At 42.8% G+C, this 26,317-nt stretch overlaps 2 protein-coding genes across 4 annotated transcripts in view; both read left to right on the top strand.

The window, feature by feature from the left end:
* Window positions 1-20,528, top strand: part of ccdc9 (coiled-coil domain containing 9) — a 52,614-nt gene extending 32,086 nt beyond the window's left edge. For all 3 annotated transcript variants that reach the window (XM_034097399.2, XM_034097400.2, XM_034097398.2), the window contains one exon: window positions 18,221-20,528. In XM_034097399.2, coding sequence (XP_033953290.1) covers window positions 18,221-18,225 — 5 coding nt within the window. In that variant the 3' untranslated portion in view covers window positions 18,226-20,528. The remainder of the gene's footprint in view (window positions 1-18,220) is intronic.
* LOC139434988 (uncharacterized) lies at window positions 19,553-24,581 on the top strand. Its single transcript, XM_071205265.1, has 3 exons — window positions 19,553-19,568; window positions 22,323-22,979; window positions 24,031-24,581. The coding sequence occupies exons 1-2, from the start codon at window positions 19,553-19,555 to the stop codon at window positions 22,940-22,942; spliced, it is 636 nt and encodes a 211-aa protein (XP_071061366.1). The 3' UTR covers window positions 22,943-22,979; window positions 24,031-24,581.
* The last annotated feature ends 1,736 nt before the right edge of the window (window positions 24,582-26,317 follow it).

Genomic DNA, 26,317 nt, shown 5'->3' with positions numbered 1-26,317 from the left:
ATTGTGCTCCAGCTTCCTCTGCACTTCTTCAGAAGACCAGATTCCAGGTAGGTAGCTGGTCTCTTCAGTGGACCACTGCTGCTTGTTAAGTTTCTCCATCGTTGTGTACAAACTGGATACAACGCGGGCTTTTTGTTGTTGTTCAGGAGTTGATCCCGCCCCTGCCCCTGCCCCGCCTCCACGTAAGCGTGACGTATGCGGTGCTTTTGCTCTAGCCGGACAATTTTTTGGTGCTTGAAACGAACCGGATTCCGGAGCCAAGAGGCTGCTCCACTGCGGTGTGAACAGGAAAACCCGGTGCTTTTCAAGCTCCAGCTCTGAACCGGCCCTGAAACACCGTTGGTGTGAATGAGGTATAGCAGGGGTTTTCAAAGTGTGGGAAGGTGAGCCTCCCCTCAGAACATAAGAACAGCCGCGCCCCCCCTCCCAATTGGCGTCCTCTCCACGGAGACGTGCTTCTTGGTCGGATCGATGCAATATCCACATTCAGTTATTCTCCCCGTTGCATTTTAACGTACATAAACATATGCTGAGGAAAACTTAAATATTCCTCTGAATACCCCCGTTCGCAGCACACACACACACACTTCCTCCTCCCGTGAGAACCAACCCCTGGCATCCCGTTGACGCGCCCACTAAAAAGGCTCCGGGCGTGCCGCGACAGGTGAATATGTAGATGAGGCTTAATGACCCACACCCTCAAACATAACAGTGGACATTAAGAACTGCAGTTGCGAGGATATTATACATATATCATAGTTCATTTCATTTCATGATAATTAACATGCCTGAAACCTTTTCCCCTGCCGCTACAGTTTAGAAAAAACACCTTAAGTCAATGTGTGGCCGTCACACTGCATTCACTTGCACTCGGACATTAGGGATTTTCTCTCATAAATGTCCGATGAGCCACAACTTTTATTTCAAAACAAAGCTGACGTTTTCTGCCAGACGCTGTCTCCTCTCTCACTTTAGGTAACTTCACTACAAATCGATCCATGTTGCCGCTCGCATAAAGTTAGCTGAAGTTAACCAGCTAGATTTCACTGTTTCTCGTAATTTTTTTCTCAGGCTCCCCTGAAGCTCTCTGGCGCCCCCCAGGGGAGGCACGCCTCACACTTTGAAAACCGCTGCTCTATAAGATTTAGATCTGGTGACTGTGGAGGCCTTTTGAGAACAGTGAACTCATGAAGTCATGTTCAAGAAACCAGTTGGAGATAATTAGATATTCGAGACATGGAGTTATCCTGCTGGAAGTAGCCACCAAAAGATGGGTACACTGTGGTCATAAAGGGATGGACATGGTCAGCAGCAACACTCTGGTAGGCTGTGGCATTTAAACCATGCTCAATTGGTACTAAGAATGCCAAGAAAATACCCCCCACACCATAACACCAGCGTGAACCGTTGATACAAAGCGGGATGGATCCATGCTCATGGTGTTTACGCCAAATTTGACGCTGCAGAACTCGAGACTCATCAGAGTGATCAGACCAGGCAACATTTTTTTCAATCTTTTATTGTTTATTGTTGGTGAGCCCGTGTGAATTGTAGCCTCAGTTTCCTGTTCCTATCTGACAGGAGGGTCACCCGGTGGGGTCTTCTGCTGCTGAAGCCCATCTGCTTCAGGGTTCCACGTGTTGAGGTTCAGAGAGGGTCTTCTGCATACCTTGGTTGTATCTAGTGGTTCATTGAGTAACTGTTGCCTTTCCATCACCTTGAACCAGTCTGGCCTTTCTCCTCTGACCTCTGGTATCGACAGGGCATTTTCTCCCAGAGAACTGCCGCTCACTGGATATTCCCCCCTTTTCGGACCATTGCCTGTAAACCCTATATATGGTTGTGTGTGAAAATCCCAGTCGATCAGCAGTTTCTGAAATACTCCGACCAGCCCGTCTGGCACCAATAACCATGCCCCGTTCAGTCACTCAAATCTCCTCTCTTCCCCGTTCTGATGCTCTGTTTGAACTTCACCAGGTTGTGTCTACATGCCTAAATGCATTGAGTTGCTTCCATGTGATTGGCTGATTAGGTGTTTGCGTTAAAGAACAGTTGAACAGGTGTCCCTAATAAAGTGGCCACTGACTGTATAGTTGTTTTTCAGTTGGGGACAAAGTTAACTATCAGTTTCAATTTCAAAGGCCAAAAACAATGCAAATACTAAAAAATGTGCCCTTTGCTTTTAGTGTGTGGAGGGACAACGGTATGTCTTCAGGCTATTGCTGTTTTTTTATTCAATGCCATCTTTTGAAAAACCTTTTATTGGTATTGAAGTTATACAGTATGCCTCTTGGATCCAAAGCACCCCATAAAGGGAATGAGTCCTCCTCACTAAACTGCATGATCCATCCCTCCAGATTCTGTTTCTGCACACAGCGGTCAGGAAGTGAGCTGAGTGAATAAACCTCAGACCATCACTCAGTCTTTAGATTCTCTCTTTACAACCACAAAGCCTGTAGTTGTGGTTTTATCACTTTGGCTAATCGCTAAGTTTATGGAAAACAATGTAAGAACTGTGCCTACTGTGAGCTTCAAATGGTGTGACAACCTAGAAGTAAGAATCTGATGAGATTCATGTATTAAAACCATCAGGGAACCGCTGAATGACCTTCTCCTTGCACTTCAATACTCCAAGGCATCCTAATACGAGTTTGAGCTGGATATCTTCATTAAAAGGTTTAGGATGTGTACGTACTGGATGTTAAGGAATAGTGAGGGGGTGATGTCCATTTTATTTAGGTTGTTTAACAGTCAAAAGGACACTAGAAGAGACACAAGACTGTCCACATGTCGGACATTAAAGTAGCTTTGTGTCGTAGTTGTTTGTCCTCTTTCATTAGAGCTGCTGTAGAGAGCCTTTACTGAATGTAATTTCTTAATCTAAATTGTGTACAAAAACAAGGCTTTAATACAAGTAACATTAGTTTGATTTATTCCTTATCTGCAATTTGAATTTAAACGGAATGAATAAATGTACAAAACGGTTGCGCAGCATAACGTTTTTTTTTAAAAACTTTTTATTTGAGTTTTTTATCAACAAACAGCCAGACAGACAACGCAATAGCAGTTGGCAAACAAGTTAGGATGACAACAGTGTGATTTGAGTCCGACAGGATAACAAACAAAGACAAAACAAAAAATAAATGAATAAAACAAAAAATGGACTGCGAGAGGACAAAAACAAAAAAACAAAGTCAGAATCTAAAGGCTCTGAGTCTAAGTCCATTATTAATACCATAATGCAATTTAGAGATCAAATAAATCTGTATATATGGAACAAATGTATATAAATGGAACAAAAAGACCAAATATATCAAATAAAATAAAAACACAGCACTTGTTGGTCAGTCAGCCGCCCGCTAATCACAGTTTAACACCGCAGGTCCACCACCCTATTGTACATGGACATCCGGCATGTCCAGCTCCCGTATATACCTGTAGAAGGGGTTCCACGTCTTGTGGAATTTCCCCAGGGAGCCCCTCAGTATGCACCTTATTTTCTCGAGTTTGGCTGAATTTAGGACTTCTTTTAACCACGAGGTGTGTGTGTGAAGGGGATGTTGGAGACTTCCACATGAGCAATATCAGGCGTCTGGCTAGTAAGGTAACAAAGGCTATGAAGGCTGTCTCCAGAGAAGAGAGTGGCCATGTGGGTGGGGTTACACCAAACAGTGCGGTCATAGCATTAGGAGCGACCGGTTTTCCAGTAATTTCTGACAGTGATCTAAAGATGTCAGTCCAATAAGAGTGTAAGACCGGACAAGACCAGAACATACAATACAATACAACTTTAAACCTATACTATAAAGCACTTTAAACCTCCAGACCAAAGTGCTGTACAGGCAAATAGATAAAACACAGCTCAGCTCACACACCATAAAAACAAGTACAAGTAAAAACAAAAAACAATTTAAATGCAAAAAAGCAACACTCTAAAACAGGGGTGCCCACACTTTTTGGGCCGGTGGGCTACTTTTGAAATGACCAGCTCACCGAGGTCTACCAACCAAAAATAAAATCCCAAATTGCAAGGAGCTGAATAACACGTGTTATGTATACATGGGATAACTACAACAACGCTATTTGGGTTCTTGAACAGAAACAAATACATGAATACATAAAACTAAAATGGCATGTTAACCTCTCTCTATTTCTCTCTCTCTCTGTTAAGAAACACATAACAAGCAGGCTAAGAAACCACTCTCCATGTCCTGAAATCTTAAACATAAAACACAAATATAAGTACAAGGAATACAATAAACGAGTAGAACAGTCAACTTAGACACCAGACTCAAATGGGTCCTATGAACAGTCTCTCAAAGTTATAATGAAATAGGCATATTCTCTCTCTCTCTCTCTCTCTCTCTCTCTCTCTCTCGTGAACGACGGGAGCCGGCTCTCGCCCGCGAACGAGACGTTTTTTTGTTTTGTTTGCGGAGGGATCTAGATCGGTATGAAGGCACATTATGCAATCTGCAATGTGGACATTATCCCGCTTATCACACATGGCCACATTCTCAACAAAGTAACGACATGACTCCCAATATTAATTGAAATGCTTTTATGGATTTAGAAAATGATTTTATTGATTTAAAAAATAGTTTTATGTATTGATTTAAATTGACATGCATCCGCTAAGAAAAGTAGTCCGTTGTTACTGTTTGAACTAACGTAACAAAGGCAGGAACTGCTTCGATAGTGTTTTTGAGGAGCTTTTTTATTACAGATTTGAAAACATCGTTGCTTGCACAATGTGCACAAAGTAGCACAATTGCTGCAGCCTAGCAGCTGATCTCAGCGCACGCTCCCCTCTCCTGCAGGGGGGCGTGGTCAGCTGCAGCTCACAGAATCAGCCCCCTGCAAAAACAGCGCTGGAAAGAGCAAATGGAGCGAAATGAGGCATGGCATTTGATTTAATTATAAAAGGTATAATATGTGGTAAACTGAAGAGCCCTTTGGGAGCCGAAAGAGCCGACTCTTCTTGGTGAGCCGAGCCAAATGATCCGGCTCAGCAAGAAGAGCCGGAATTCCCATCACTACCTGGCACTTGACTATCGCTTTGCATTCTGGGTTAACAGACTGGAAAGCGATAGGTCGCTTTTTCTCTCAATCAAGTAAACTCCTGAATTAAGTGGCAGGGAGGAGGGATCAAAACCTGTTTTGTCTATTTTAACGGAGCTTGATTTTTTTTTTTTTTAATGAATGATCGTACTGGGCACCTCTGCTCTAAAAGATGTTGAAACGCCAAATGTTAAAACGCTAAGGAGAAGAGGTGGGTTTTAAGAAGCGATTTAAAAGCAGGCAGTGTGGAGGCCTGTCTGATCTCCAGGGGCAGAGGGTTCCACAGTTTGGGAGCCGCTACAGAGAAGCAACGGTCCCCTCTGAGCTTTGACCTGGTTTTAGGCACCTTCAGGTCCGCTGACCTGAGAGGGCGGTTCGGCGTGTAATGCTGTAGCAGCTCAGCAAGGTATGGTGGGGTCATGCCATTTAGGGATTTAAAAGTAAATAAAAGAATTTTAAAATGGATCCTAAAATAAATTGGCAGCCAGTGGAGAGAAGCTAAAACAGGGGAAATGTGGTCAAACTTCCGTGTGCCAGTTAAGAGCCTTGCTGCAGCATTTTGCACCTGCTGCAGTCGTGCGAGGGAGGACCCACTGACCCCCATGTAGAGAGAGTTACAGTAGTCCAGCCGGGTGGTGACAAAGGCATGGATTACGGTCTCAAACTGCTGTCTGGAGAGAAAAGGTTTTACTTTGGCTAGCTGCCTCAGGTGATAACATGTGTGCGTGACTCGCCGGTGCTTGGCTACATCTGTCACAAGTTGGGTCCACTTCCTTATATATTTTAGAGAGCCTGAGCTTAGTGAAGTGTGTGCGATGTACTACTTTGCACTGAATCAGTCCATGTCTAGCACAAATAGAAGATTTGTGTACATTAGCAAGGGCTTTTTCCCAAAGTACTTCTGAAATCTCCTCCCCAAGATCTGTTTCCCAAAGAGATTTAATGGAGTTCAGGGTAACCAAACGAAGAGAATAAATCTGAGCGTAAATACACGTCATCATTCCCTTCAGAGTAGGTAACGGCCTAAGGAGTGTGTCTAGCGGCGAATCAGTTGGGTGATTAGGAAACTGAGGAAATCTATTATTAACAAAACTGCGAATCTGTAGATACCTGAAGAAATGTTGCCTAGGTAGTGCACATTTATCAGATAACTGTTGGAAAGAGACAAATGTGTTGTGAATATAAAGGTCTTTGAATGTTTTAACGCCTTGGTTAAACCAAATAGTAAATGCGCCATCTACTAAGGATGGAGGAAAAACATGGTTTGCAGTTAAAGGGGCTAGTGTAGAGTATGTTTGGAGATCAAAGAAACGTCTGAACTGATTCCAAATGTTCAAGGTTGCTTTGACAATTACATTTTTAGTGTAAGCAGAGGAGGGGGTCTTAATGAGAGAGTGAGCCAATGCTGAAAGAGATACTGGACTACAGGAAGCAGCCTCCATTTCAAGCCAAACAGGCGGAGAGTGCTGTGAGTCAGACTGCAGCCAGGACTGTATTATTCTCAGGTTTGTAGCCCAATAATAGAACCTCAAATTCGGCAGAGCAAGTCCACCCCGCGCCTTTGGTCTCAGTAAAAATTGCTTGCGGATCCTTGGGGTTTTCTTGTTCCAAATAAAGTTAGAAATAATAGTGTCAGTCAGCATAACGTATTTGATAGTCAATGTTGTGATATGAAAAGATTCTACCCTAAAATAATGTGATAATCAATTGATCATTTCATCCCATTGTAAGGCCATACATACTCTGGTTCAGCTCCTTCAGTGTGAGGATTCATGTCTTTTTTTTCTCTTATATCTCTAACTCTATATTGAGTTTTGGACCGGTGGTTGGCTAAATGATGATATTCCATTTTCTGCTTTCCTTTTGACAGTGGCCTTTTTATCTTTACAAAGTGTCTCCCTTACATGTTGGTCAACCTGTTATTACTTACTCTTTCTAAAATAAACTATAACAAACTCATTTCTGATGATCAGTACAGCATATGCAGATCAAAACTTTGAATTCCAAGGAAGGATTCCTGTGTGCTCGGCTGTCTTCGAGCAGTTTGACCATTTCACTGCCCGAGTTATCTGATGTGGTTAAAAAATTGAAACCTTCACAATACCCCTTAGACAGTATTCCTCCGAGACTACTGAAAGACGTTTTTACTACTATTGGGTCATATATTTTAACTTTGATAAATATCTCTCTCACCTCAGGCTGGGTTCCAACCTTTTTTAAACACGCTGTAGTGCAGCCTCTTATGGCGCGTTTCCACTGCAGCGCGTAGCTCGCTTTAAGCGTGCCGAGCCGTGCGGGGCCCGTTTTTGGTTGCGTTTCCACTTGGCCTAGTTTTGGCCCGGAGCTACTTTTTCACCTTTTTTCTGGCCCGACTAAATCGTGGTTCTAGGGCCAGGAACAACCAGGCTGAGTCGGGCTGAGTATGCTAAACTAGAGAGAGAATCGCTGGCAAGGGGGCTACAACTACAACAAGATGAACATATTTGACCGTGATTTAATTGTAATACACGTTTCAAAATGATGCCGAAGTAACAACATACTGATACCGGTTAGTAAAAACCATGCATTAATGCTTTGACAAGTCTGCAGACAGACGGCAGGCGAAAAACCCTTTTAAAATGCGTGCTTTCTAAATGGAGCTTGGCTAAGCTAACGTTATATATGCTCCGACCGTCCACACTCACAACAACGGCCTATACAGACATAAATAAACCAGCGACTGTATTCGCCATGACACAGGCAGTCTGTGGTTTGTACTTGTTTAACTTTTGTCTAGTTTCTGAACAGATATGAAGAGCTGTGAGCTCTGAGTGCTAAGAGCTAACAGCTGTGTTGTTTTTTGGGGCGCTCATTGAAGATGACGTCACTGCTCCGCCTACACTGCGTTACTATAGTAACTACCCCAGTTCCTAAATTGTAATGGAAGCGCAGCATTAAAGTGAGCCGGGCCTAATAAGGCCTAACCAAACTGAGCGAGGCCTGCAGTGGAAACGCGCCATTATAAACAAACAGAACCTTGATCATTCTGTTCTCTCCAACTTTAGACCTATTTCTAAGCTTCCCTTCCTGTCTGAAGTCCTAGAGAAAGTGGTGTTAGCGCAACTGCAGTCGCACCTTGTTTTAAACTGCATATCAGAGAAGTTTCAGTCTGGTTTTAAATCACGCCACAGCACAGAAACTGCTCTCCTAAGAGTTTTGAATGATCTTCTTTTAACTGCTGATTCTGGGAATTCTGCTGTGCTTGTGCTTTTAGATGTGTCTGCTGCTTTTGACACCATTGACTACCAAATTCTGTTATCACGCCTTGAACTGTGTGTTGGAATGAAAGGTAATGTCCTAAAATGGTTTCAATCCTATCTGTCAGAAAGGACCTTTTCTGTGCATCTTGGCCAGTATTCTTCAGCTGCAGCCCCACTAGCATATGGGGTCCCTCAAGGTTCTATCCTAGGCCCCATTTTGTTCAGTCTTTTTAAAAAGCATAACATTTCTTACCATTGCTTTGCCGATTATTTGCAGGTATACCTGCCTATAAAAGCAAATAAGGAATCTAGGATTGCCTTGCTTAGCTGTCTGAAAGACATAAAATCATGGATGGAAATCAACTTCTTGACTCAACGAAAACAAGACAGAGATTATAATATTTGGATAGTCTGAACTCCTGGATGGCTTTAATAGTGTACTCGGCCCCTTAGCCTCCTACAGCCGTCCCTCTGTCAAAAATGTTGGAGTCATCTTTGACAACTGTTTTACATTCGACAAACAAATAAGCTCAGTTGTCAAGACAAGCTTCTTCCATCTGCGGCTTCTGGGGAAGGTAAAAGCCTATCTTCCTAGTAAGGAATTTGAACAGCTAATCCACCTATTTATAACGTTTAGACTATTGTAACTCCCTGTATATTGGTGTTGATAAGTGTTTGATCCGTCGCCTGCAGCTGGTCCAAAATGCGGCTGCACGCCTTCTTACTGGGAAGAGACGTTATGACCACATCACACCCGTTTTGGCAGATCTTCATTGGCTTCCTGTCAGTTACAGGATCCAGTTCAAGTACTGACTTGTTGTTTTTAAATCATTGCATGGACTGGCACCACATTACCTGTCTGAGTTGTTGCACCGCCATGCTCCAGCTAGAGCATTGCGATCAGCTCAGCAGAATATGTTGGTGGTTCCTCGGTGCAGGAAAAAAACCTGAGGTGACAGGGCTTTGCAGCTCCCAGACTGTGGAACAGCCTCCCAGTACATATCCGGACTGCTGAGTCTATTGAACTTTTTAAATCTCAGCTAAAAACTCACCTCTTTGCACTGGCTTTTAATACTAGTTAAACATTACATTTTTACATTTGTATGTGTTTTTTTTATATATGTTTCTAGTTATTGTGTTTTTTTATCATGTTTTTAATTATTGTTTTATTATTGTAAGGCAAGGCAAGGCAAGGCAAGTTTATTTATATAGCACTTTTCAACACAAGGCAATTCAAAGTGCTTTACAATAATTGAACGACATTAAGAAAATGGCATTTAAAATCAGTCATTAAAAAGAAAAGCTAATAAAAGAAACATTAAAAGAAATAAATACATGGATAAAAGTTACAGTGCAGTCTAAGATATGAATAGTTCAATTAAAAGCAGCGACAAAAAGATACGTCTTCAGCCTGGATTTAAAAGTAGTAAGAGTAGCAGCGGACCTGCAGGTTTCTGGGAGTTTGTTCCAGATGTTTGGAGCATAATAACTGAACGCTGCTTTACCATGTTTAGTTCTGACTCTGGGGACAGAAAGCTGACCAGTCCCTGAAGACCTGAGAGATCTGGATGGTTCATAATTTAGCAGGAGGTCAGAAATGTATTTTGGGCCTAAACCATTCAGTGCTTTATAAACCAGCAGCAGTATTTTGAAATCTATTCTTTGACACACAGGAAGCCAGTGTAAAGACTTCAGAACTGGAGTGATGTGATCCACTTTCTTAGTGTTAGTGAGGACTCGAGCAGCAGCGTTCTGAATTAGCTGCAGCTTTCTAATAGATTTTTTAGTGAGACCTGTGAAGACACCATTGCAGTAGTCCAGTCTACTGAAGATAAAAGCATGGACAAGTTTTTCCAAATCCTGCTGTGACATTAGTCTTTTAATCCTAGATATGTTCTTTAGGTGATAATAGGCTGATTTAGTAACTGTTTTAATGTGACTGTTGAAACTCAGGTCAGAGTCCATGACTACACCTAGATTTCTGGCTTTATCTGTTGTTTTGAACATTGCAGACTGAAGCTCAGCGCTAACTTTTATACGTTCTGCCTTGGCTCCAAAAACTATTACCTCAGTTTTATCTTTGTTTAATTGGAGAAAGTTCTGACACATCCAGTCATTGATTTGTTCAATGCACTTACTCAGTGTTTGAATTGGAGCATAGTATCCTGGTGAAATTGTTACGTAAATGTGTGTGTCATCTGCATAGCTATGGTAACTTATTTTGTTGTTCTTCATTATCTGAGCCAGTGGTAGCATGTAGACGTTAAAGAGAAGAGGCCCCAAGATGGAGCCTTGAGGTACCCCACATGTCATATTTGTTAACTCCGATGTGTATTTAGTTACCTATAGAAACAAAGTTGTTTCTGTCCTTTAAGTAGGATTCAAACCAATTTAGAACTGTTTCCGAAAGTCCCACCCAGTTTTCCAGTTAGTCTAGTAATATGTTGTGGTCAACAGTGTCAAACGCAGCACTGAGATCTAATAATACTAACACTGAAGTTCTGCCACTGTCTGTGTTTAACTGGATGTCATTGAAGACCTTTACAAGAGCAGTCTCAGTGCTGTGGTTTGGACGAAATCCTGACTGGAACACATTAAAACAGTTATTTAAATGCAAGAAATTACTCAACTCTTGAAAAACTACTTTTTCAATGATTTTACCTAGAAATGGGAGGTTTGATATAGGCCTGTAATTGTTCATTACTGAAGCATCTAGATTATTCTTTTTTAAGAGCGGTTTAATGACTGCAGTTTTCAGAGCCTGTGGAAAAAGACCTGAGTGAAGAGATGTGTTTACTATATGAAGTAGATCTGAGACCATGCAAGGCAAAACATCTTTGAAAAATCCTGTTGGAATAATATCAAGGCAGCCGGTAGAGGATTTCAGAAGTTGTATAATGTCCTCTAGGTTTTTATCATTAATCTGATGAAATTGTGTCATGGTGTTTGAATTGATGTTAAGTGGACACAGAGACAACACATTTGCTGTACCTGATGCAGAGGCACTGACTGCTTGTCTTATTTTCTGAATTTTGTCAGTGAAGAAGGCAAAGTCATTGCACGCCCTGGTGGATAGAAATTCAGAGGCTACTGACACTGGGGGGTTAGTTAGTCTGTCGACAGTAGAAAACGAGGCACGTGCGTTTTTTTTTTTTTTGGTAATGATGTCAGAGAAGAACGATTGTCGTGCGTTTTTCAATTCCAAATTATAAATGCCAAGTCTCTCTTTATAGATTTCAAAGTGAACCTGGAGATTTGTTTTTTGCCACCTGCGTTCAGCTTTTCGACACTCTCTTTTTTATGTTTTCACGATCATGGCCTTTCTCCATGGAGATATTTTCTTGCCAGACACTTCCTTTACCTTAGTTGGAGCAATGGCATCTATACCATTTAACATTTTTGAATTAAAATGATCTACTAGCTAATTTACTGAGTTGTTAGCAGGGGCAAGTGTGGAAGAAAAATTCTGAGTAAACATTTCCCTAGTATCTTCAGTTAAATATCGCTTTGTGGTTACCTCTTTTTGAAAAACATTGTGAACAGAAATAGAGCTCTCAAAGAAAACACAGGAATGGTCAGAGAGTGCAACATCAGTCACCACAACCTCAGAGATATTCAGACCCTTTGAGATCATTAAGTCCAGAGTGTGTCCCTTATTGTGCGTGGGCTCCGTCACATGCTGAGTCAGTCCATAGCTATCAAGAACACAAAACAGTTCTTTAGCCCCTCTGTCCTGGGGGTTGTCAACATGGATGTTAAAATCACCAACAATGACTAGACGGTCAAAGTCAATACACACTATAGACAGCAGTTCGGTAAAATCATCAAAAAAGCTTGCACAGTATTTGGGTGGCCTGTAGATATTTAGGAACAGAGCTCGAGAGGAGCATTTCAGCTGAAGAGCCACATATTCAAAAGAATCAAAGTTCCCATAAGATGTCTTCCTGCATTGAAGGGAATCGTTGAACAGAATAGCAACTCCACCCCCTTTCTTATGCATTCTTTCCTGACTCATAAAACTAAAGTTGGGAGGTGTTTATTCGATAAGAACAGCTGCACTGTTATTTTGTTCAATCCAAGTTTCTGTTAAAAACATAAAATCGAGATTGTGCTCAGTGATAAAATCATTGATTAAAAATGTTTTTCCTGCCAATGACCTGACATTTAATAACGCTAGTTTAAGTTTGTTAAACACACTATCAGTCAGACTATCAGTCAGAATCTGTGGCTGACATGGAATCACTGCTAAATTTGATAAACTCACACAAACGTTTGAGCGCTTCCTGTTTCTTAGCTGATTCACCGCTCTTAATCTATTACCTATCAACACAGATATCGGCAAAGCTACAGGCAGGCAGGGCCCCGGCATGTCCTGGAAAGAGTTGAGAGTACCATACGCCCTTGAGCCTGGACCCAGCAAATATCAGTTTGCAGCGTTTTGTACACACACATCCCTATCAGGCTTTGAAGGAGAGGGAGGACCCACCACCCTGCTCCTCTCATCATAGGAGGGCAGGGTGAGGGCTACACTGTAGAAAGGGGGGTTTGGAAATCTGCTTCCATCTTCCTTGTATCATTTTGGTTTGGATGATTGTGGTAGGCATGGTGATGAAGCCGGGGGAGATGGTGCGCGTCTCTGCTTCGGTGATTTTGGTGTGCGTCGTTGAGGGGCGGGGGTAAAGGACATGCTGCCAAGCCTGCGTTTCGCCTTCATGCGGTCATCGAACTCCAGGGGGGTGGGTGAGGGTGAAAGGGTGAGCGGAGAGTAGAGAGAGCTGGGGGATGAATGAAGAGTATCCTCAAAGGCGTTGACAGGGAGGGTGACGGGCAGTGGAGACTCTTCCATTTGTGTCATAGGTCTCCCATAATCAGAACATTCCTCAGGCGGGTGCAGTGATACTTCTTCAGGGTTTTCTGAGCGATGTGTTGTGTCTTTCTCCTGTTTTGATTCCTCTTGCCGCTTGTCCTTGGCAGAGGGAACAGATTGATGACGCTGGCAGTTGAATATGTTAGAGATAAACAATTTCACTCCTGACTTGTTCAGGCAAACTCCATTTGCCTTAAAAAGATGTCTGCGGTCCCAGAAAAAGTTAAAATTGTTAAAATAAAAATTGTCAATAAAATGGACAGAATGGTCAATACAGGCAGTTGAAAGCCAGGTGTTCAGTGCAAACAGTCTGCTGAATCTCTCCACTCCTCTTCTGACTGGCGGTAGAGGGCCACTGATGAACACCTCTGCATTTAGAGAGCTGGCCGTTTCCAACAGACATTTAAAGTCTTTTTTCAGCATTTCTGACTCTTGTTTCACAACATCATTTGTTCCAAGATGTAGTACCACATTCTTCACAGTCGGATGTTCAGCCCCAATATGCAGGATCTTCTCAGCCAAGTCAGAGACCACATCCTTGGGAAAACAGAGTACTTTGGTGTTGTTCTTACTACACAGACCTTTTACATCTCTTACAGCAGTCACCCACAATCAGAGTTTCAGGCCCAGTCGTTAGCTTTCCCTCTAGCCTTTTACTTTTGGAGTAGCTATTGGTCCTTACCCTGCTGTGTGAAGAGGACAGGTTATCCAGGTCATCAGAAAGGGATCTCCGGTTCTGGGTCAGCGGAGCATATCTGTTCTGGATTGGCACACTCGGTGGTTTAGGAGGATTGTTTGTAGTTCTCCCTTTAGCAGCTGTCCACGGCTGTTTCCTAGTATGAACAGGGGTTAAAAAGGCGCTCTTCCTGGGTGATAACAATGCAGGCCAGCCGGTCGCATCACAGATTTCAGAGCGCTGGGCTCTGCCTGTTATCCGTCCTCCCAAATCCCATGGAAATGATTTACTCTTAGGCTTTGCACCCAGAGAGTTCCAGGGAGGACTACCACTTGTAGATTTATTACCCGGTCCACAGCCCTCCTGTTCCTTGGAATCCTTGTAGCTGCTAACTAGCTGTGAGTTAGCATATTGTACTCCCATTGTGTTATTTAATATTGTAGTTATTGCCTGTACAGCACTTTGGTCAACCGAAGGTTGTTTTAAATGTGCTATATAAATAAATAAAGATTGAGATGGACATTGAAGGAAAATGTTTCTGTGTTGTTTACTACTCTTGTTTAAAAGCCTCATTTTCCAGTTAGATTTCTTCTGAGGACTCATTAGTGATGAGCAGCAGAAGCCAGAGGTGTGTGTGTGTGTGTGTGTGTGTGTGTGTGTGTGTGTGTGTGTGTGTGTGTGTGTGTGTGTGTGTGTGTGTGTGTGTGTGTGGTGTGTGTGTGTGTGTGTGTGTGTGTGTGTGTGTGTGTGTGTGTGTGTGTGTGTGTGTGTGTGTGTGTGTGTGTGTGTGTGTGTGTGTGTGTGTGTGTGTGTGTGTGTGTGTGTGTGTGTGTGTGTGTGTGTGTGTGTGTGTGGTGTGTGTGTGTGTGTGTGTGTGTGTGTGTGTGTGTGTGTGTGTGTGTGTGTGTGTGTGTGTGTGTGTTAGGGTGGAGATCAGGGAATTAGAGGCACAATTAAGTTTTAAAAGGTTTTTCCGAGGAAATGAGCTGCTGCCTGCTGGACCGATGATCGGCAGACAGAGCGGAGACGCTTTTGAAGTGTGATTGAATTAAACCTTGTGAGGCTCCACAGTGGAATATCTGACACTCGAGTACCAGCAAACGCCCATACTAAATAAACACTAAAGCTGTTTCTGTGTTTATATTCAGAAACAAACACATTTTATTTTATCCATAGAAATGTACAAAGCTTTGGGAAAGATGGATACCACTTTCCTGCTTGTGTCGATGCTGCAACAAGCTGACCTAGCTCTAGGTACAGGGGGGTCTGCTAGAATGGATCTGCCCACCAGCACCTCTGTAGCTCACTCATTTACATGTTCATGTTCAAAACACAAACTAAAGTGTATAATCACCAAATGAGGTTTTTACATAGGGCTATCAGCCCTTCAGAATAGACAAATATTTGCTTTCTGGAGCTGATGGTGGAAGTTGTAAAGGAGTGAGCCATCTTGCTTTTTACTCATCTCTATAGTGCCCCAATCCGGCACTTATGACAAAGATGGTGGCGGGTAAAGACAAAGCTTCAAAACACAAGCAACCAGAGGATATGGGCGGAATTTGAGAATAATTTAGCAAAGATTAAACATGACAACTTTATTTTTGTTGTTTTTCTAATAAATAAATAAAATACTTGTAAAAAAGCAAGTATGAATAGAGTTTCTGACAGTAAAAAAAATATGAATCACTGAACTCTGGTTATGTGCCAGACTTACTATTTGTACCTATAATCCAAACACCATGAAGTGTTTTGTTATCTTGGAACATAGCCAGGCCAGCTGCTCCCCCAGTTTCTTATCAGTTTATTTCCAAAAATGTCAGACTTTCACTTTAGGTCACAAAATGCTGAGCACAATTTCCCAGAGCGCAAAAAGAGATGATTCTAGTCAGACCGACATTTCCAATCCCATAGAATTCAGCAGTGGTTGGGAGAAAGGCTTTTTTATGACTCAATTTGACAGCGACAGTAGAGAGAAATACATGGAGAGCAGCAGACGACAAATCTTTCGTGACAAACACAAACTGGATTTTAAAGGTCCCATGTCATGGCCATTTCTACTGATCATAATTCCATTGTTGAGGTCTACTAGAATAGATTTATACTGTGCAATGTTCCAAACTCACATTGGTTTCTCATACAGCATCTCTGTAAAGTATGTGTATTCACTCTGTCCTAAATGGCTGGTTGGAGCTCCTGCCCCCCCCTCCCTATGAGCCCACTGTGCTCTGATTGGTCAGCTCGACCACTCTGTTCTGATGAGTCCACCACCGTTACAGCTGGACATCAGTGTTTATGTGTTACAATGGCATTTATTAGCATCCAGAAAATGACACCAGTGATGACAAACAGATGAGAATGCTGCGTGGGGTCTGGGTGCCGTGTTGGCGGGACGTTACGCGGCTCGCTGCTGCAAGGAGCGGGCAGTGTGAGCTGGGTTCATTTCCTGCTTGCTGCGCGGGGTCTGCGAGACATTGCGAATGGACGCGGGAAGGGGGGGATGCAGCACCCCCATCTCCGAGGCTCCATTAGCTAAATTGCAGTACTCACAAGGAGCCGTACACATGCCGCAGTTTTTTTGTGGCTGTGTCTTTAGTTGTAAGCCCAGTGGCGATCTGTTCATCAGTCATACTGATCATACAGTCAATAACTTTGTTGTTATCAGCATCTGGTTAGCTAGCTATGCTAACGAATATAAGAAGCTTTTTCTCCAACCAGTTCTGTTTCTTATGGGTGTTGAGAGATGTATCCATAGATCTCCTAATGTTGCTCTCAAAGTGCACCAGATTGATGCTTTCAACTTCAACATTTAAAAAAACATCATCTCGGGGGAGCATGCCCCCGGACCCCCCTAGAGGAGGTTAGGTCCCCCCCCACACTTAAAACATGTTCACATGGATAGGATACTAAATACATTTGCACACATCTTGTGTCCATATCTTTCTGTTTTGGTGGTCATGCCACAGCGTGCACGTGAATGCATGCGTGAGTCATGGTAAGATATTTGGATTAAGAGGTTGCTTTTTCTTTGCACAGCCTGAAAGAAAGGCCAAATGAATGGGCTGTAATTTTTAAACTGAGGTCAATCATTTGTACGGCCCTCTGAGGATGTTGAAAACATTTAAATGGCCCTTGAGAGGAAAAAGGTTCCCCACCCCTGGTTTACATGCATAAAGACCTTCATAACACAAAAGGGGTCAGGTAATAACCGGAAAAGCATGACATACACATTTTGTTCTTTGAGGATCACAATGTGATATATATATATATATCTCAACACTTTCCTGTGGAACCAAAACCAGCATTGTGATATATATATATATAGGGATGGGAACGATTAATCGAATATTCGAAATTATTCAGGTATTCGAATATGAGTTATGAATATTTTAATTGTAATTTCTTTTTTTTCTTTTTTTGGGAGGGGTGCCTAAGTTGATTACATATGATCAAATGGAGTAATTCAATGTATACGACAGTGCCATAGCTAAGTGTTTTAGGTCTAAAGGTGTGTTTTGCTCCGCTCACCGGTCCCTCACAGCGGGCAGAGCTGCAGGTGCTGATCTCTCTCTCTCGCGTCCGGTTATACTTCACTCGCGTTTAAGTCCAAATCCACCAGATCTAGCTAGTTGTAGCCAATGATATGGCTGCTGCCCCTCCCTACACGCAGATCACGCAGACTCAAACCTCATCTTAGGCCCAAATTCCAGTCTGAGAGGGTCTTCTCTACAGCTGGCCTGATTGTGAATCGCCTCAGCACCCGCCTCTCCCCTCATGCTCATATTCTTAAAGAAGAATGAGTATTGAAAAGCTGCATTCTGTACATAGGCCCTGCTACAGGTTGCTGATCTCTGTTGTGATAGGGTTACGTTACCCTAACCCGTTATGTTGTTCGTGTTTGATCCCTCTTTCATTTAAAAACCCAGTTATGTTTTAAGCATGAAAGCTGTAGGCCTATAGCTATCAACTGTTCAAACTGTGATCACCAGTTCAATACATTTGACAAATTTAACTTGGTTTCTATACTTATTTGAACATGTATTTATTTATTTTTCTAAATTAAAAATGTTTTCTTTTTTTTGTACATTTTTTTTTTTTTTTTATAGGATATGTACATTTCAGTTAATCGGTTAACCGTTTTTTTGGGGGTAGAATATTTGAATATACATTTGCTTTCAAATTCCCATCCCTAATATATATACATATTACACTTTATATATATCAGCACTCCTCAGTGAGCAGAGGAGCTGAATGATGCTGCTGGACTCTCCCCTGGGGCGGCTCCCTCTGAAATGTGCACACTTTACAGTTACTGTGATGTTTGGGAGAACAGAAGTAAACACACGCTTCACCACTTCCTCTCTGTGCTTGTATCCACAGGCTGAGGCTGCTGGGAACAATGAGACTCACTAATGAGGAAGAAGATGGACGAAGAGCATCCCACTACTCATCACCAGAGTGACACTCTGCCACACATCTAAATAGAACAACAATAACGAGGAGGAGGGACTGTCTCTCTCAGCTTTTCCTATCGGACCAGTGGGTCTGATATTTCTGGTGTCTCTCAGTTAAGTAAATGAAGGTTTATAATATCCTGTCAGTCGCTGGTTGAGACTCACAGGGGGGTCTTGAGGATTTCTGCGCTAGTAAAATGAACTGCATCCAATTGTATGTGTATATATATTTTGACAGAAGATCATTAAGACAAAGTACTGTTGAGCCCTCAGCAGTCAGAAACATTTAAAGATTTTAAGTAGGGCTCTAGCTGACCTGACATCAGGTTCTAAAGGGCTTTCAGCTGACCAGTTCTGAGGTCAACATATTTTTCAGATGGCTGATTTCTGTGTTGTTTTTAGCTGGAGAATGATCACTTCATCACGCACTGATCAAAATGATTCTTTTGTATCTCAAATAGGGCCATAGGCCAGCGTGTTAGCTAGTTAACTTAGCATGTGGCGTCCTTCTGTCCGGTTGTGAACACATGGCTAACATTTACCCGAAGAATGGGTTCAACTCTGTTAATACAGTGCTCCCCCAAAGTACTGTTGCACTTCAATAACATTTGTGTTTTTCAAAAAGCATCAGAATGAATGCAGCAGAACCAGAGATGCGTCTTTATGAGTTTCTTGCATCCTGTGTCAAAACATGGTGCCTACAAAACCCACAATGCAATTGACCGCAGACTCGAGTGCGGTAATGAGACGTTGTGCTCCCCCTGAAGCCACAAAAGGCTTTGTGCCGTTTTTAAAACGTTTTGTTTGATTATCCATTGATTTACAGGATTTGCCTCTTGGCTAATTTACAATGTCCAGTGTTGTTATTCAGACTGTGAGTTTGAGCTCAGGCCTTTTTAATTTACTCACACTAAATAAATATATTATTGTAATATGAATTGATCCATTTTTATGTAACACGTCTGCACATTGAGCTCTGGGTGCAGTTGCTCTTTCTGTTGCAACTTTCTAAAGCTTCCGTTGTTGCTGAGGTGGCCATCATTGATTACATCTCAGTGATTTCCATTAGTGTTCGGAGTGTAGAGATGAGACTCCAGCCTCCTCCTCTTTGGTTTTATGTTGTGGCTTTTAATGACTTCGACATGAATAATGATTTCCTGCTGACAGGAAATGGAAATATTTTTATTTTTCATATCAGACCCACTGAATCTATTTTCTTTTGTCTTTGAGAGACATCCTGACACAAAATATAAGAATCATGAGCTTCACTGCAGGTAGATAATGATGTTTTAAGTGCGTTCATCTGATGTTGATCAGATTAACGATCAGCTGTGCGGCCTAGCGCACTTTGACAGGACTCCTCCTCCTCACCTCAATATCTATCAAAATACCAATTGTGTTCTTCAAAGCGGCAATGGGTTTCCTTCTAAATCAGAATGCAATTTTGTTTTCACTGACACTGTGCTGTCATTTTACGGATCATCAGTTATACACAGACATCTGTTTATCTCTCTCGAGGACACTCTGCCTCTTTAATTGTTTTGAAATCAATGAATTATGAATAAATAGTTGTCTCTAATTTGGAAAGACAGACCTGCATTAAATGGAAGTGCTGTAAGATATATTTCTAGCGTAATGAAGTTTGTTTTGGGATGAAAGCCTTCGCTCGTACCTCAGCAGACCAAAGGCTTTGAGTGTTTTGTTTTCTGCACGTCTTTGAATCACGCCTGCGGACACCGGGATAAAGCAGTTTCACGTTTTAGTTTTCTGTATAGGATGACCAAAGCTGATGCATTTTGATTCATATGAACTGCAATATGTACAGTTTTTAAATGGAAGTGAACATTCCACAATTGGGTGTTTTGTGCTAAACGTAGCCTGTGAGCTATGACACATGATTCTGTTTTTTGCATATGGATGTTTGTTCTTCTGAGCTTTGATGACTGATTGTAATTTAAGCAGGAGATATTTCCAAGTACAACCATTTCTACAATGTCTTCGTGCTCGATGCATGAACTCACGGAGACCTGTGCAGCTGTTTTCAAAGATGATAGCATGAATCCAAAATGGTAGCTTTTGAATGTTCTCAAAGCCATAGATGGATTAAATGTCCCTCATCAGCTCACACATCCGAGGGAACATAAGCCCTATGTTTGTATTCACATGAAATGTAAAGCAGTGTGGCTTTATCAGTTTTTCTTTCTCTTATTTAGCCAATAAATGTATTTCTCCGATTTCTGCAGCCAAGTGTGATTTTTGCAGTCGGTGATGGACCAGAGGCAGGGGCACCAGCTGCATGCAGGGGGGCTAGTGCGCAGAGGCAGGGGCACCAGCTGCATGCAGGGGGGCTAGTGCGCAGGTCTTCTAGCATGTAGGGCAGCCTCCTGTGTCTCCTCTCACCATCTGAAATAGCACATATCACATGTTCTCCACTGTAAGGGCACTTCATTATGTTTTCTTCATAGGAAGGGCACTTTAGAAGGCACTTTTTAAATGTCTTTTCCGTTAGGACACCATGGAGCTCCTCCTGTTTTCACCACTGAAAAGCATGTAATTAGCATTTGAGTATAGTTTTGTAAGGGCACTGCACCACTTTCTCCAGTGGAAGGGCACTTCATGTTGTGTCCATAGTTAGGACCCCATAAAAGGCGCTTAATCTCATCTCTCCTCTCTTAGGACACCATGATCATCACCTTTTCTCCACCGAAAAGCATCTTAAGGTCACTTGTGCCAAGTTTTTGAACCGGGAGAAGTTCAAAGTCCGGTTAAAGGAATGAAATATATTGCGTGCATGCGCCCATGTTGGATTAAATGCTGATTCAGATTGCATCCTGAAATAGGACTGATGGTGACCTCACTGCTTCTTTATTCATTCAGAGACTTAATGTGGAAGTATGTCCTGCTGACCGAGCAATGAGGCGGTCTGAAACCATTCCGCCTGGTTATGACCTTGCTGACTGCTGCAGGGAAGAATACGGGCTCCGTGGCTCTTCTTTTCGTCCCGTTGCGCTTCTCAATACGTAGCCTATTTTTGATATCTGCAGCCGGTGACTCATCTGTGGAGGGATTTATTTTTTTAATTGGGTCTGACTGATGCCTCTCCTATGTGTTATGGCGAGCGGCTGCTGAGCAGGTTTTCCGGGCTGGAGGAGGGGATCAGAGAGGGGGTCGAGCACCGCATCTCTCCCGTCTTCTGCTGCGGGACGCTTCACAAACTATGACCCAATCGTTGAGTGTTGCGTACTTTCAGCCCCGCCTCGTCCGAAACTGCGTGAAGTAAGCGCAGTGTCACCGTAAACGAAGCGAATTGTCCTTCAGAATAAGAGTGGTTTCCCCCCCTACCAAGTGTAAGCATGCCTTCAGTGAGTCTGTGCTACCCTGAAGTGGAAGAAGCAGGCTGTGCTACTTCATTAAAAGGTCGCATAGTTTTATAAGTTAAAGCCAAGCTGCATTTAAAATGTTTCTTTTGTTAAATAAAAGTTATGACATCTACATATGTTTTAGAGTAAAGGTACATATTATGCACAACAGCCTTTTCTTATAATAACATATGATAATTGTATTATAATTACATAATAATGTGTTCATCACTTAAATGCTACTGTTGCTAAGGTTTTAATATATGCACATAAACTACAGTGTAGAAATGGCAATTCAAATCTTATGACCCGAGCTCCTCCAATGATGCAACATATACAATAAAACACAAATACTGTGCAGTGCTATAAAAAGGCAATATTAACTAAAGTCCATTCTGCTATAGCTTGGGAAAACAATTCCTGCTATTTTATGTTAATACGTTACTGGTTTTTGTATCATGTTCTTTATCATATTTACTAAATCTTTCTAATTATACAGACACACCTCATTCAATCCAATGAGCCAGGTGTGCTTGTGTCCACATCGACCACCACTACTGCCACTCGTGTATTCTTGATTGTCTTTACATTTTGTATATTTTCCAATTAATTTTCCTCTATTCTCTTAGTTGTATACACACCATATTTATTATGATGTGTTTTTTGCAGTTAACAGTTTGTATTATTTTGAAAGTTCCCACCGGAAACAGTGTGTAACCACGGCCAGCCTGACAGCGGTCCCACCAGATGCTGCCAGAGTCAGCCTCCATGAGTTCAGTTTGCCCAGCAGTGCGCACGGAGGACTCGCAGGGGTCACAGAGCCTCACCGTCCTGAGGACCAGCACCGGGGGAGCAGCGGGTCCCACTGCATCCTGATCCCGCTCCGGAGGAGAGAAGAGCCGCGCAGAGGAGAGGGGAGCATCTGGCTCTGCTGTGCGGACTCAAATGAACACACAACAGTCCGCAGAGGGAAAATCCTTGGAAACGGTGTCTGCGTTAATACCAAGATGAAAGCGGCCGGCAGGCAAGGCACCGTGACGGCGGAGAAGCTGAACGGGGACATGAAGCGGAGGCCGAGCTACCCCGGGGAGCTGCGGGCCAAACACGCCAACATGTCAACTAAGATCTGGGTGAAAGTCGCGTTGGCGATCGCCTATTTCCTCTGCGTATCTGTGGCTGCGTTCATCCTGGTCATCTACTATGTGTTCTTCTGGACCCCGGACCAGCACAACAACATCACCAGCACCCAGGCACCCAACCGCACCGACTGCCTGCCGCTGCTCGGATGACACAGCACGCACGGACACACACATCTACACACATCATGTAGGTGACTGCACACACACCTGACATGCGGCTGCTGCAGGGGCTGATGGGAGCTGGCAGAGACCTGACTGCATCCAGAGTTTGGGATGCTGGCAGGGGTGGGGTGTAATTGTTGTTTTCCAAAACACCCCTTCCTGAGGCGGTCAATATGTTTTTAGCTTGTTCTTGTTATTTACAGATTCAAAGACATGTTTCCTCCCGGCCGTATGATTTTTAAAAACCTCTTAGAAATGATGCCTTTGTTCTTGATTTAGTGTCGGGGTGTTTCACTGTGTGAGGGATAAAATGGTGGTTCTTCGGAAAGTCATATACATCAACCCATGGGGGGGGGGGGATTATGAGTCAATGGGCCCTTGGGCACAGACATGTAAAAGCCCCCAGACTGAAGGAGACTCAGTGAGAGAACTGTTCAAGAGCTGCAGATGAACTTCTCTTTAGTTCCTGACTAAACTACAATCTAACAAATACTCAAAATGACAGCATGCTGTAGCAGGAAACTGTCCTAAAAGCTTCAGCTCAGGTTCTGCTTGATAAAAGCAGTTCTCCTGACAAACCGATGTCATGTTCCAATATAACAGTGAAATGTTACTTTGGATTTACAGTCGATCATCAAGCATGTCAACGTTTTATTTGGCTCTTAATTGAGTATCTTACATATTTGTTGGTCGGATTAAACAAGTCATTTGAGACGTAACAATGGGATTTTGAAAATAAATGCAGAATGAATCATCAATAGTGAAAACATTCGTTATGCAGCTTAATCCTGAGCAGTGCAGCTGTTATGAAGGGAAATACAAAAGCAAATGTGATTTAAATATTCTTTTGGTCCTTGTCTGACAACATGACCACTAAACCAGGGACACTTCGGTAAGGATTTGGTTGTTATGCTAGCAGCTGCTAATTTAGCGTGGAGCAGCGAGCTAAATAGGTTGGGTTAGACCACACATTAACATTTTCAAATTGTAGTCTTCATTTGGGACAATTTGTTCAGTCATTTGTGTCACTTTGGGGTCGCAAATGGCTCAATACACCTTTTTTCTCTCAAATGCAGAGAACCCTCCAAACCCTGTGAACAGTGACGTGTTCTGATGTCGGACTTCCTCTTTCAGAACAGTATTGCAAACAGAAGCTTTGGTTGAGGGGCCCCTGATCCTGTGCCCAGCAGGTCCGCTCAATAATCCAGAGACTCTTTTCAGTGATTTTAAAACATAATCTCTGCCTCCTGAAGAAAAGTGTTTTCTGGATATCAAACAGAACCACTTAAGATAAATAATCCACTTAAGACTCCTCTACCCTCAGGAGCGCCTGAACACCTTCAATTTCCTGAGGAACATCCCCTGGAACCATCCATCCATCTTCTCCTGCTTATCCGTGGTCGGGTCGCGGGGTAGCAGTTCCAGAGAGCCCCAAACTTTCTTTTCCCTGGCGACATCAACCAGCTCTGACTGGGGGGTCCCAAGGAACACTTTTCACAAACCATCACCAGAACTTTAGAGAACCTTAAGGAACACGTTTATAAAGGTCAAAAGTCATTGCACCCCAAAACAGATCTCACCAACCTCCTCGAAGAACTCCTTAGAACTCACCTCAGAAACCACTGTGCCCCCCCCCCCCCCCCACATGACGCCCCCCCTTAAGATCCACCACCCTGCACTAATGGAGTCTTTGAAATAAGCCTATAGATGAACGATGGATTTCTCTCTCTGTGTCCACAGCAGGAAGCTGTTTTTATTCAGGTATCTAGAGGAACTCACAGCGGTCCTGTAGCAGAAGTAGCCCATAGTGATCTCTGGTAGCTTGTAGCTGTATGAAATGCACGGCGGTCACTACGTATACTCTCAGTAGAAGAAATGTAACCTTTTTAGAGCAACTTTTGTCTTGCAGCGCCTCACAGAATGAGCGTAATTATTCAATGCAACGTCACGTTTGTACCTCTTCTTCATCACACGGTTTGTTCACCTCACTTCCTATTCATCATTTAGGTTTCAATCCCTCAATCTACTAGACTGTTTTTGTGACGATGTAGCCTTGACAATTTATTGTTATGATATGATAAACTATGCATTTATTCCAGTGTGGGTGTCGTCATTGTGCTGCTGTGACCAGAGGAGGCGGGGCCAGTCATGTCACGTCATTCTATTTATAAAGCACCATATCACAAATCACTCAGGGGGTTTAACAATCACACAGATGTCATGACACATATTTCACTGGAAAGGCCGAGCTGACGTCACTTTAGGTCATTTTCAGATTACCTCCTACGTATCTTGTTAAACCAAGTATTTTCAATGTGAGATATTGATTGTTTTGATAAACTTAAGAATGAAGTGTTCCTTTTATGAATTGAGAATAATTCTTATCTAAATAAACATTCCAAAAAGCTCTAATACCTCATTCACACCAGCGGTGTTTCAGGGCCGGTTCGGAGCTGGAGCTTGAAAAGCACCGGGTTTTCCTGTTCACACCGCAGCGGAGCAGCCTCTTAGCTCCGGAATCCGGTTTGTTTCATGCACCAACAAATTGTCCGGCTGGAGCAAAAGCACCACATACGTCACGCTTACGTCGAGGCGGGGGCAGGGGCAGGGGCAGGGGCAGGATCAACTCCTGAACAACAACAAAAAGCCCGCGTTTTAACCAGTTTGTACACAACGATGGAGAAACTTAACAAGAGTTTCAGAGTTTCTGCCATAGACTGTATATATAAAGGTTTCTGCTCATGGTGAAGCAACGTGTCTGCGTGTTAAGGTGGAACCTGAGCATTCACGTTGATCACCTCATTATAACTCATTATAAATCTATAAAACTATAAATATTAAACTTTACGTGTTCATTTGAGAACAGCTGTTACATACCTGGGTGAAGGTGACAGTTCATTTAAATGAAAGATACAACGTTACTACACACTCATGGTTCAGTCCACCTTAAGAAATAAGACCGACCTCGGAAGCAGTTGTGTTTTAAAAAAACCTTTATTTACACGAGTACACTTTTTTATAAGAATATAACTAAACCACAGAAATGACTCTGGAAAAGCTGCAGATAGAGCCATAAGAAATGAATGCAACTGATTTCATCCGCGCGGTTTGGCTTTATGAAGCAGGCACGCAAACGGTTACGTCATGACGCAAACGGTTACGTCATGACGCAAACGATGACACAACGACGCATTACCAGTCGGACTCTGGGCGGTGTGAAAAGAGCCGGAGCTAAACCGAAGAACTGGTTCTGAACCTGAAAAGCTCTAGCACGGAGCTTGAACCGGAGTTGCGTTGGTGTGAATGAGGTATGAGATCACCACAAAGCTGAAAGCAGGGCAATTTTGAGGGAACATCTGACTT

Source organism: Pseudochaenichthys georgianus, chromosome 13 (assembly GCF_902827115.2).
Source record: "Pseudochaenichthys georgianus chromosome 13, fPseGeo1.2, whole genome shotgun sequence".
In the NCBI taxonomy this organism is placed as follows: Eukaryota; Metazoa; Chordata; class Actinopteri; order Perciformes; family Channichthyidae; genus Pseudochaenichthys; species Pseudochaenichthys georgianus.
This window is presented reverse-complemented; position numbering and strand designations above follow the sequence as displayed.